We start from the raw sequence: 12,967 nt of genomic DNA on the forward strand, positions 1-12,967 counted from the left end.
ACCTCATCAATAAAATTGCCAATTTCATCTGGGTTGGCTGGGCGAGGGCGGTACTGGGGAACACTCATGGAAGTTGGGGCTACATCGTTACGGGTAACTTCAGGTCGAGCATCCAGGCCCCTATGCAACTGGCTCAAGTCAAAGTCCTTAAAAAAAGAGGGGGAAAAAAGGGTAGGGGGAAGACAGGATATTAATAATAAACACCTCAAATTTATTTCAAATGTAATAAGACTAATGTGGCTGATAAAGCTATTGTCCCAAACCAATCGATCAATGGTATTCATTGAGCACTTGGTGCCGAGTATTGAATTAAGCACTTGGAAGAATACAATACATTTGCTAGACATGATCCTTACCCTCAAGGAGCTCAAAGTCTTATGGACCCCAAATGTATTTATATGTAGAGGAAGTTTGTCCAGTGCGGGCCTAAAAAGGATAATCAATCAATGGAATTTACTGAATAGTTACTGTGTGGCAAGCACTGTTCTAGAAGCTTGGGAGAGCTGGTAGATAAGATCTCTGCCCACAAGGAGCTTACAGTCTAGAAGGTAAATTGAGATTGACCTGAGAGCCTTAGGTCTGGTCAAAAAGTAATTTTGATAATGATAATATTAACTGTGGTATTAAGCGCTTACTATATCCCAAGGCCATGCTGAGATGAACTTAGGCTGGGACAGAAGCTCTATTAAATAGGCACCATGGGCTTGTGGTTTTAAGTTTGTGCCTGTGGACTTCTGAGAGGTGAAATGAAATCTCAGGGCTTAACTGAGCCCAAAAACCCCAAAGTTTACTCACTCAACTCCATCTTAGTGCTTTAGCCCAGAGCCCAAGGGATTGGACCAGATGTGGTCTGCCCTAAAACAGCCACCTCCCTCCATTCCCAACCAGAATATGTGGCTACAGACATACTCTAAAGATTCTTAGATCCCCAGGGTTAAAGGCCAAATAGGAAGATCTTACTAGCCCAAGCTGCAAAATGCTCTGGGGAAACGGGGACAATAGGAAGGTAATAATAATAATGTTGGTATTTGTGGTAGATACAGGGTAATCAGATTGCTCCACGTGAGGCTCACAGTCTTCATCCCCATTTTACAGGTGAGGGAACTGAGGCCCAGAGAAGTGAAGTGACTTGCCCACAGTCACACAGCTGACAAGTGGTAGAGTTGAGATTTGAACCCATGACCTCTGACTCCTAAGCCTGGGCTCTTTCCTCTGAACCACACTGCTTCCCTGTATGCTCAATATAAGAAGATAGGTTATTTGCTGATTACAAAATGGACTAGGGAGTTATGCCAGATTTTGAGCTAACTGCAAAATTAAGGGAAACCAAAAGTTGGTGGAATACTGGACAGCTGATCTGTGTTAGGAGGTGAAGGAATACGGGTTGCAAGCCCAGTCCAAGGCGACTCCTCTAAAAGCACGTGCACAGACAACTACTTTAAGTTTATGGGGTGGAGAGCCCTTTCTACAACTTCTTATACTTGCTAAAAGTTTTTCTTGCAGGGGGCGGGAGGGAGAGAAACAATCCTTGAGCTGAAAAACCCACCTGGTCTTCTTCGCCACCTCCCTCTTCATCATAGTAATAAACATTATCCCGGGTGTCATCTTCTGGGGGCAGCAAAGGCTCTTTCACCACATGTCTTCTTCGCACAAACAGGAGAAGCAGCAGCAACAGGACTACGGGATGGAGATGAACATAAGTTTAAATGCTTTAGAGGAGGCTAAATACATGCAAGTCAGCCACACCACCCCGAGGACAATTACCCTATCTTCCCACCCCACCACCACCCCCTAGGCGGCTTCTGTACTATTGGTGTCATTAAAAATGGTCCTTCAGGGGAACTTAGCACACCCTCTAGACTGTAAGCTTGTGATGAGCAAGGAACATGTCTACCAACTCTGCTGTACTTTCCAAGTGCTTGATGTAATGCTCTGCACGCAGGAAGCACTCAATAAATCACACTGATTGCTACTGCCTCCATAAGGTAGCTCAGCTTTCCTTATTAAAATATCAAACAAATAAAAATCACGGACAGGAAACCGTCAAATTTCCACCGGTCATCCTCCGTCCACTGCTGAACAGCCAAAACAATCAGTTGGTCTGCGGGTCTCAGTTAAACAGAAGGATACCCAACCCCAACACGTGTGAAAAGACATCACACAAAATCTGCTTGCCTTGAATAAGGAAAATTCTACCAAGTGCAAAATATGGTGTCCTGCACTCCATGGACAAGCCACAGTTATTCATAAGAAAACTGCCATAGTAATACATAAATGATTTACTAAGGATGTAGGCATTACTACCATTAGATTGTAATAATTATGCTACTAGCTAAGCACTTACTATGTGTCAAGCACTGTCCTAAGCTCTGAGGTGGGCAGAAGATAAACCAGGTTGGACACAGTTCATGCCCCACATGGGGCTCACAGTCTAAGTAAGCTCCCTGTGAGCAGGGATCCGTCTCTTACAGCTTTGTACTCTTCTACATGCCAAGCATAGAGCGCTACACCTAGTAAGTGTTCAATGTTACTGATGTATTTTCTTCTAATTAACCCAATCAGCTACACAATCTTCATAAGAATGATGCATGTACCAACAAAACAAAAATCATACCTTAAGACAAAAGAGTGACCCTTTTTTGCTCCAATTTCTTAGAAGCCATCACTTCACTTACCCAATGAGAGCCACAGAGGCAAAATGAGTTCCCGGTTCATAAATTGATACACTTTAGAACTGGCAGGGGAAGAATAACAGTATGACTAGGAACCAAAGCAAACATGCTGATGACACTTACGAAGCAAGGCAAGGATTCCTCCGAGAATTCCCAGGATGGCTGGTACCCCCATACTGCTAGCAGCGATTGGCCCAATCTTTTTACAGTTTGTGACTGTCCCTTCACAGTCACACACATAGACCTCCAAAGTGGTCACTTGGTCCTTGTTCTGGTTGTCTGTCAGCTTGAGATTGATCTTGTACTCTCCCACTTCGAGCGACTTTTTTGGTATTAGGGTCAGTTCATCTCTTGCTGTAGGAAAGAATAAACACAATTCAGGGAATGGAAGGCTTTGCTCTAGAATAAAATCTGCAGGAAATGAAGAAGACTTTAAAAGCACATATCATGAAGCATTATGGCTAAACTGGAGAGAAAGTCATTTGCTTAAGAAGAATCCCAGGACTCCCAGGCTCCTTTGTGGCTTAGGCACTTACTCAAACCTTGGATACAGAACTTGAGAGAAAGCAACAGGGGTAAAACTGAAAAGAGTCTCACGAAATGTAGTAGGGTAATAATAATAATTGTGGTATTTATTAAGCACATACTATGTGCCAGACACTGTACTAAGCACTGGGGTGGACACAAGCAAATCAGGTTGGACCCAGTCCCTGTCCCTCATGAGGCTCACAGTCTTAATCCCCGTTTTAATGATGAGGTAACTGTGGCACAGGGAAGTCAACTGACTTGCCCAAGGCCACAGAGTAGACAAGTGGCAGAGCCAGGATTAGAACCCATGACCTTCTGACTCGCAGGCCCGGGCTCTATCCAAAAGGCCGATTAATGAAATATTCTGTGGGGAAAATGTATTAACATTTGTTAAGCACCAACAAAGAACAATGCATGGGATTTTATGTTCTCTGCAGCATAGCTACTTCACATTACTCTTACATTCTTTGGATGGACCAGACATTCAGGCCCCAAAACCAAATGCAGAGTTCCAGCCCACCCGTGTGCCCAGCCTCTGTCCCTCAGACACCTACTTTCCGTATTCATTTTCAAAGTCCAGTTAACACCAGCTCCGTGTGTAAGTTCTGCCTGGAAAGGATAGGTATTTGGAGGAAGATCCTTATCGATGATGTGAATAGTGTGGGCCTGATAATCCCGCTGACAGAAGTCCATCTTCCGAGGGTCTGGTATCGGCCCATTATCGTTCACGTCCGAGAGGGTCAGGAGAAGGGTTCCAGTACCAGTGGTTGCGGGGTTACCTATGTGAAAAAACAGACAGCCTTAGTTTGAAGAAAAGAATAAACCCCACTTTTCCCTCTGAGTGATTCAACCGTATTTTCCACCAGCCCGGATCTAATTAGCGTTTATGGAACTTTAAAGATCATGGACCGGTTGATCCCAGTTTTTCTCTCGCCGGACTGAGTCTTAAAACCCGCGTCTTCATCAACTGCAGTCATTGGCGGGTTATGGCTTTGGACAAAGTTCCACATCGGGGAGATTTCGGTGGTTCTGGGACAGTTTTAATGGTATGGGGGGTTCTCAACTTTCTTCTCTAGTCATGGGCCATTACTGCTTTGTGGAGGTAAAACTGCTACTGCCATTTCTAGATGGCTAGGTTCTTAGACTGGACTTGATGCCTGAGGGGATTCTGAAGGCAGAACCAGTGAACTTGATGGAACATCTGATTTCAATAAAAGCGTTCCAGGTTTGTGTTTATAGTGTGACAAGTAAGGATTAGACCAGCTCAGAAAAACTACAATGGATGTCAAGAAAAGATGGCATAAAGTTAGCAAAAGCGATGGGTTGCTTATTTTCACTAGTAGGAGTAAGAGGAAAAGACAAGGGCAGAGACAATGAAAACAAAGACCAAAAATTGTCTACCATTATCAACAGCCACGATAAGGGCAGTGTAGGTGTTGTTCTTCACGTATTCAATATTCTCTCTATCCATACTAGCCCGAGGGGAAATAAGCCCAGAATCCGGGTTAATTTCCAGCCATTTAGCGTCATCCCTCCAAATGCGATACCTGGAGGGTACAATAATTAGAATTGGGAAAGTGAACAGAAAATTGTGGTTAGTGGTCACTCTCGATACTTCATTTGAAAAATCACAGCTTCCTCAATGAATTCTTGCTCAATTCTCATATCTGATTGGAGAACTCACTAACCAAAATGCAGCAAGTTTATTTTGAGAACATTTATCTCCAGTTACCTACTCAGGAAAGGAGGTGGGACACCAAAAACCAACAGAAATAAGCCAGGAAAGAACAATTCATTTTGGCAATTCTAGTAGCCCAAATAGATGGAATTAAAAAGCAAATGCTGTTCTGGGTAAGTGCTTTCAGATACAGAAATATCCCAGATTTAGAGCATAAGAAAAGATTCCTTAATGCAGTTTTGCTCTCCAACACCGGTTTCGAAAGACCGCCCCATGGACCATCTATCAATCACGTTTACTGAGCACTTTGTGTGCAAAGCACTGTATTAAGAAACTTGGGAAAGTACAATACAATAGCGTTATTAAGACATGTTCCCTGCTCACAAAGAACTTACAGTCTAGAAGGAGAGGCAAACATAAAAATAAATTACGGATGTGTGCGTAACTGCTGTGGGACTGAGTGGGTGGGGTGAATACAAGGAACAAATCCAAGGGCAAAATAGAAGGGAGATGGATTGGGGAAATGAGCGCTTAGTCAGGGAAGGCCTCTTGAAGGGGATACTACTTTTTTAAATACTGAAAGAGTATTTACATAGGTGGTCATAAGCTGGCACCATTTAAAGATGGCTAGAATGCGGCTATTTAGAATGTATCCTTTCCATCCAAGCAGCTTAAAGTCTTTTACAGATTATCTTCTCTAATCGATTTACTCTATTTATTCTGCATGTATTCTGTATCTGTAACACACAGGTTTGTACATTTTGCAAATCTCCGGAGGTCACTTAACATCTTTGTCTCACAGATCATAGGAAACCCTGAACTCCAATTAAAGTTTGCTGACTCCCAGTGCATTTTCCTCTAAAGCACGTTGGGGAAAGTATTTTTAGGCTTAACACCAGGACCCGTGGGCAAAGGCAGAAAGGGGAAAAGAGGAAAATTTAGCTACTGGGGGTGGGTGCGCTCGTGTGCCCAGCCCTAATCTTAACTCTTACGTTATCTTCTGTTGGAGAAACTTGTCTGGATCCTGAGCCTCGTAGGTAGTAATCTCTTGCCCGACAGCAAAGTCTTCTGGCACTTCCACTTTCTTGACTGGTGGCACAAAGACAGGAGCTTCATTCTCATCCATTACATCCACAGTGACAGTTGCTGTGGAGGTATGGAGTTCGATTGCAAATGGATCTTCGTTCACTACAGTTACATATAGCGTGTACTTGTTTTTGGTTTCAAAGTCCAAGCCCTGAAAAGTGGAGAAGATTTTTGTTTTGTACTTTTACACTTTACAACTGAACCATTACTTTAACGTCAGAAGTAGAGCAGAGCAGGTCACTCCCTGTTCATAAGCAATTTCACAAAACCGAGGCTCAATTTATGTTTGCTTCTGAACCACAACTAAAGAGGTTTCTTTTCCAGTTGTAGAAATCACTGCAAGTTAAAGTTATGTCTTACCCAATTATTCACCGTAACATTTCTGTCCTGAGATGAAACAACCCTCCCTTAAAAGATCTTTCAATTCATCTACATTTTTATGATTAAGAAGGTTTTAATTTCTCCTTACTACATTTTGTTAGGAATTGAATCACAAAAATCTTCTAATTACAGATATTCCTAAATTTGGCTATAGTAGCAGCTTTGGCAGACCAAGAGCTATCAACCACAGACATACTCAGAGACAGAGACAATCTACTCAAAAAACACTGGGTTTGATCTTCTACTACCGGACGTCTCTACTTGGGACATCCCTCCAACACCTCAAACTTAACATGTCCCAATCAGAACTAATCATCTTCCTCAAACCCTATCCTCCATTTTGTCTTTCCCATGTCTGCAGGCAACACTATCCTCCTCGCCTCATAAGTCTTTAACCTTGCATTATCCGCAACACATCTTTCATTCAATCCACATATTTAATCTGTCATCAAATCTTGGCATTCAAACTACCCAAATCTGCCTGCCTAAAATCCACCCTTCCGTCCTCATCCAAACTGCTACTTTGTTGATCCAAGCACTTATCATATCCCATCTTGGCTATCAGATAAGCCTCCTTGCTGAACTCCCTGTCTCTTGCCTCTCCCCATTCCAATCCACACTTGACTCTGCTGCCAGCATCATTTTTTCTAAAAAAAGTCCAGTGCCTGTCTCGCCAGCCCTCGAGGACTTCCAGTGGTTGCCCATACATCGAATAGAAACTCCTTACTATCAGCTTTATGCCACTCAGTCAGCTCATCCCTCCCTACCTTACCTTGCCATTTTCCTACTACAACCCAGTCCGTACACTCTACTCCTCTAATTCCAATTTAGTGTACCTCGATCTCATCTACCTCGTTGCCAATCCCTCGCCCAAGTGGCCCCTCTGGCGCAGAGCTCCCTCCCTCTTCATATATAACAGAACACCACCCTCCCTTAACTTCCAAACCTTATTAAAATCACACCTCCTCCAAGAAGCCTTCACCAATTAAGCCCTCATTTCTCCTACTCCCTCTTCCTTCTACTTGCCAATGCACTTGAATCTGTACTCTTGTAAGCACTGTGATAATCACCCCATCCTCAGATCCTCGGCGCTTATATACATATCCACAATTTATTTCACTGTCTGTCTCCCCGTCTAAACTATTAGCTTCTGGTGGGCAGGGCATGTATCTATTAACTCTGTTCTGTTGCACTTTCCCAAGCGCTTAATATAGTGCTCTGCATGCAGTAAGTGCTCAATAAATACCAGTGACTACTTGCCAACCATTTAGTCTATTTAAAACCAAGCTCGCATACTTCTGAAATGTCCAAGGAATTTTAGCCAACTGATTTTAGTCTACTCCCTTCCCCTGGAACAGCTACCACCTGGCAAAGTTTTCTTTCCTACTATCTGCAAACCCCTGGAATGGCCACGTTTCTTAGATGGTTTAGTTCCGTTTCAAACACTGTGAATCATCAACTATAAAGTGATGGTGTTAGGTCAGCTTCTTCCTTCCTCTTCTGCACTTGCAGACCACAAGGGAAAAATCAAATGCCTCCAATCCAGTGCATCTGAGCTTAGCATCACTTAGCTGCAGGAGTGTGAAAAGTTGGTTCTGCTAGTAGTAAAACCTCCATATACCCCCAATCTCCACACGTACCTTGGCAGTTTTTAATATTCCTTCATTGGTTCCTGGGTCAGTGGTGACAACAAAGAAACCGTCTTCATTATTAACAGAGTACACTGCTTTCCATGCTTTGGTATTAGGGACGTCAGCATCAGTCACTTTTAGTCTTACAATTTCAGCATTTACCTCATTCTCCCGCACCTGCCCTACATACTGAAAAGCAAAAGGGAGAGTTCAGTCATTTCATTCAATCGTATTTATGGGGTGCTGTGTGCAAGGCACTGTACTAAGCACTTGGGAGAGTACAATATAACTACAGACATATTTCCTGCACACAACGAGCTGAGAGTCTAGAGGATGGGCTTATTGCTGCCCCTGGAGTAAAAGCAGAAATATAAAATCGGCCAGGTCCTGTTCTATCCGTTTTATACAGCCATGCTGTGAGAGGCAACAAGATGATAACAATAAGAAGAACAGCAATGAGACTAACACTAACGAAATGGCACTCCCTAGCCCCATGTGCACACACATTTCTCTTCTGAGTGTTTCCTTCTTGAAGGATCCTCAAGCTTGTAATACCAACCTCCACCTTGATGATCCACCACTGTCACCCCTTGGGTCAGATTGTTGGTACCCACCTAGTCCAGCGTACGTGAATCCCAAGGATCCATTCTCAATCTGATGCATATAACTCTGGCTAGCTCAGGTCCATGGGAGAAGTACCCCGGTCCCCTCCCTGCCCTCCCCCTGACCTGGGTCACCTATTGGACTGCTGGGACACCGAGCTGTCAGCCAGAACAACCCGCATCATCTGGGGCCACCAAGAAAAAGCAGGCCTCAGTGCAGAGGTGTCTCATAACAAAACCACTTGGTCTCAGACCAGCGAGCTAAAAGCAGAGGAGGCTGAGGGACAAATGGGTCTGTCTCCAGTCTGGACTATAAACTCATTGTGGACAGGGAACGTGTCTGCTCACTCTGTTGTATTGTACTCTCCCAAGAGCTTAGTAGGGTGCTCTGCACATAGTAAGCATAAAACAAATACCATTGTTTAAATGTGTGGAATGGAGGAAGAATGAGCAGTTCTTAGACTGTGAGCCCCACCTGAGTCAGAGATTGTGTCCAATCTGATTACCTTGTATAACAAAAATAATAATCGAGGTATTTGTTAAATGCTTACTAGGTTCCAGGCACTGTACTAAGCTGGGGTGGATACAAACAAATTGGGTTGGATACTGTCCCTGTTCCATGTGGGGCTCACAGTCTCAATCCCCATTTTGCAGATGAGGTATCTGAGGCACAGAGAAGTGAAGTGACTTTCCCAAGGTCCTACAGCAGACAAGTGGGGGAACCAGAATTAGAACGCATGACCTTCTGACTCCCAGGCCCATGCTCTATCCACTAAGCCATGCTGCTTCTCTTGTATCTACCCCAGTGCTTAATACAGAGCTTGGCACATAGTAAGCATTCCACAAATACCATTCATCATTGGCATTAACAGAAATAAGCAATTCCCCTTTATAAATTCATATTTAGCTGCTTTCAATGGAACAGGATAACTGATGGGACCTCAGTTAACTTCACTGCTCCAAGCTCTGCATAGTCCTAAGATTTAGGTGGTGTCAAAGCACCTAGAAAAACATTAGTTAGAAGGGTCCTAGCCAAGGAAAGAGCCCTTACCAACTATTACCCTGAAGTGAGCTTCTAAAACAGGAAATTAACTGTCTGAAGTAAGCAATCATTAAATTTGTGTACCAACTTCCCAAATATTCGGCGAGGGAAACAGATTCTCAAATATCTGATTAAAAGAGATTGGGGTCTTTCTGGATCTATTTTCTGAGCATCTGTGGAACTTTGCCTTCCATGATACAGGAAGTAACCAAAAGTAGTCACGCAGTTACCACTGGGGAGTCGAAGATAGGTGGGTTATCATTGCTGTCGGCGACATTTATTACTGCTGTAGCCGTTGTACTTAAGCCTTCACCATTCATGTCAGCAACTTGTACAATCAGTTTATACTGCGGGATAGTCTGCAAATCAAGCACACACAAAAATAATAAGCCGCTGACCGTTCTTGAATATCCTTTTAAATTCCAAAAAAAAAAAGTAGCATATGTCAGATAAAGCACTCACTCTTAGAATAGTCTTTACTGACCTCCTGGTGTATACAGAACACTGAACTATGTACTCTGGTGAGTTTGTGATAGAGATAGAAGACACACTCTCTAGCTATGAGATGTTTACAAACTTGAAACAGTTACAAAATAATTTCCAGATTAGAGAAAATGCTTAGATGGTGGAGCACGCAAATCAATATGCACAAAAGTGTTACAGATGGTTGCCAGTGCGCAAGACTTGGGGGGATGCAAAAATGCTAAGACGGAAATTGACAGGATGTAACCTGGGGAGAAAAAAAATTAACTGGGGGAAAGTCTCCTAGCGGAAAAAGATTTCAGAAGGATTCCGAAGGAGGGGAGAGAGAAAGGATTTGAAGGTTAAGGGAGTTCTAGGCAGGAGAAAGGGCATGAGTCAGGAAGCGGAAGAGCTGAGAACAAGACTGAAAAAGTGAGCTTGGGAGCATAGAGTGTGCGATAAACAGCTCTGAGACAATTAAAACTAAGCTCAGACAAACACTGATAGACATCAAGTCCACTCTGTTTTGAGTGCTGAAACCACAGTAAAACAGTTTAGGACAGTACAACCTCTGGACCCTTCTCTCCAATCCAGGTTATGCTATCTAGGAGTGTCAGAGAGGGAGGAGGTTGCACACAGTCCCTGGACTAGATGCAACTGTCCCAGAAAGTCTTTTCAATGAGCGCGCCCATCGTCTCACCCTCTGAACACTAACCTCTCTGTCCAGTCCTGATGTGAGCAAAGTGATCATGCCGGAAGTTGGATTAATGGTGAATATGTTATCCTGAGGATCTTTAGGATCCTGGCTGACGATAGAGTAAACAAGCGCTGCATTGTAAGTGTTCGGATCATCCTTATCTGTGGCGTTGACTTGCATCACAGAGGTTCCTTAGGAAAGTCCAAAGGGAGAAGGTGTTAGGTGCAGTCTGCCTTGAGAGACTGGTAGGGAAAACAGAGGGGTATTCAAATAACCATTTCGGAGGTCTTTCATTTCCCCCCAACAGCACTTAATAGTAATTGTGGAATTTGTTATGCACTTACTATATGCTGCACTGTAATAATAATAATAATAATTATTATTATTATATTTGTTAAGTGCTTACTATGTGCCAAGCACTGTTCTAAGCACTGGATTAGATACAAGATAATCAGGTCCCGCATGGGAACCATAGTCAAACTAGAAGAGAGAAGTAGTATATCTCCATTGGACCAATAAGGCAACTGAGGCACAGAGAAGTTAAGTGACTTGCCCAAGGTCACACAGCAGACAAGTAGTGGAGGCAGGATTAGAACTTAGGTCCTCTGACTCCCAGGCCCATGCTCTTTCCAATATGCCACGCTGTATCTTTGAACTCTTTTGCTTCTCCCTATGTTAGTGTCTGTCCCACTTAATCTACAAACTTTTAGAAGCCAGGGATCATGTCTATTAACTACTGTACCCTCCCAAGTGCTTAGTACAGTGCTCATGCCCAGAGTTAACACCCGATAAATGCCACTGATTGACTGCTCTGAGAAATGGAGGGAGAAACCAAGGGGCTATTGACAGGACCACTTCTGAGGTCTTTAGTTTCCCAAACTGTGCAGATCCTGGCCTTGTCCTTTCACGTGGAACTTCCTAAACATGCCCACGACCTTAAATTAACTTCTGACACACCAGTCTGCCTCCTGGGTTCACTCAGAGAAGGAGTTTTTGTTTGTTTTTTTAATCTAAGGGAGCCTTGGCTTTGAATCGAGGAGGATACTTTCTAACCCATCCCACTCGGCAGTTCCAGCCACCTCAACACTGGTCTTTCAGAGAGACTATCTGTTCAGAAGAAGAGATCACTCAGGGATTCCAGGGATTATGTGCAAACCCCAAACAACTTGTTTCATGTAGAGAAGCAGCATGGCGTAGTGGAAAGAGCACAGGCCCAGAAGTCAGAAGGTCATGGGTTCTAATCCCAGCTCTGCCACTTGTCTGCTGTGTGACCTTGGGCACTTAACTTCTCTGTGCCTCAGTGACCTCATCTGTAAAATGGGGTTTGAGACTGTGGGTACCTTGTGGGACAGGGACTGTGTCCGCCTGATTTTGCTTGTACCCACCCCAGCACTTAGTACAGAGCCTTGCACGTAGTAAGTCTTTAAACAAATACCACAATTATTATTAAATCTTATTATTATGTTAAAAATCTGCTGCAGGTATGAGGTTTAAAGGACACATTCTAATACCTGGAGAGGATCCTTCGACTACTGAACCCTCAAAGACCTCCTGGGTGAACTGGGGCTTGTTGTCATTCTGATCAGTCACGGTAATCACAATCTCCATAGGTTCTTCCACGGTCTTCCCATCAGAAGTCACTGCATGGGATTGAAGCTGCAAAACAAGCAGATAGCACAGGGTCTGACGGGATGAGGTACAGTGGAAGAAAGACTAGATCCTGGGCATAAGGACCTCGCTAAGGTTTCCCATTACCAGCCCACATTCCCAGAGCCATTAGACAGTCTTTCCACTCCCCATTTTTTTTTTTTTACCACTATTTCCTGTTAAATTGGGACCCTTGGGGCTGATCAAGGCAGTCTCCACCTGCATTGGTCAGGTCTTCTCTATGTGAGGTTTTACCAGATGGTGGGCCAAGAGCCCGTCAGCAGGGAAAAACAGTCCTGCAGTAAATTCTTCTACCTCTTACCTAGTTCAGCCCTGTTCCAAGCAGTCACCTTCTGCCTAGTGGCTACAACCATTTGTCCCGTGGAAAGTTAAAATTTTTTTAAAAGTACATTTAAATCACGTCAATAGAACTGTGCATTCAGCGGAAATGTATTACTAATTTCTGTCCCAAAAAATCAATAAATGGTCATAATAATTATGCTACTTATTAAGCACTTACTTTGTGCCAAGCACTGTTCTA

General features: G+C 43.5%; 1 protein-coding gene across 1 annotated transcript in view; it reads right to left on the bottom strand.

Annotated features, from left to right (window-relative positions):
• CDH1 (cadherin 1) overlaps window positions 1-12,967 on the bottom strand; it is a 55,811-nt gene that overhangs the window by 3,058 nt on the left and 39,786 nt on the right. Inside the window, exons 6-15 of the mRNA XM_029075393.1 lie at window positions 12,291-12,435; window positions 10,798-10,970; window positions 9,851-9,979; window positions 7,986-8,165; window positions 5,871-6,115; window positions 4,602-4,747; window positions 3,755-3,979; window positions 2,796-3,026; window positions 1,547-1,677; window positions 3-146 (exon numbers count right to left, since the gene is read on the bottom strand). Coding sequence (XP_028931226.1) covers window positions 3-146; window positions 1,547-1,677; window positions 2,796-3,026; window positions 3,755-3,979; window positions 4,602-4,747; window positions 5,871-6,115; window positions 7,986-8,165; window positions 9,851-9,979; window positions 10,798-10,970; window positions 12,291-12,435 — 1,749 coding nt within the window. The remainder of the gene's footprint in view (window positions 1-2; window positions 147-1,546; window positions 1,678-2,795; window positions 3,027-3,754; window positions 3,980-4,601; window positions 4,748-5,870; window positions 6,116-7,985; window positions 8,166-9,850; window positions 9,980-10,797; window positions 10,971-12,290; window positions 12,436-12,967) is intronic.

Source organism: Ornithorhynchus anatinus, chromosome 11 (assembly GCF_004115215.2).
Source record: "Ornithorhynchus anatinus isolate Pmale09 chromosome 11, mOrnAna1.pri.v4, whole genome shotgun sequence".
Classification (NCBI taxonomy): Eukaryota; Metazoa; Chordata; class Mammalia; order Monotremata; family Ornithorhynchidae; genus Ornithorhynchus; species Ornithorhynchus anatinus.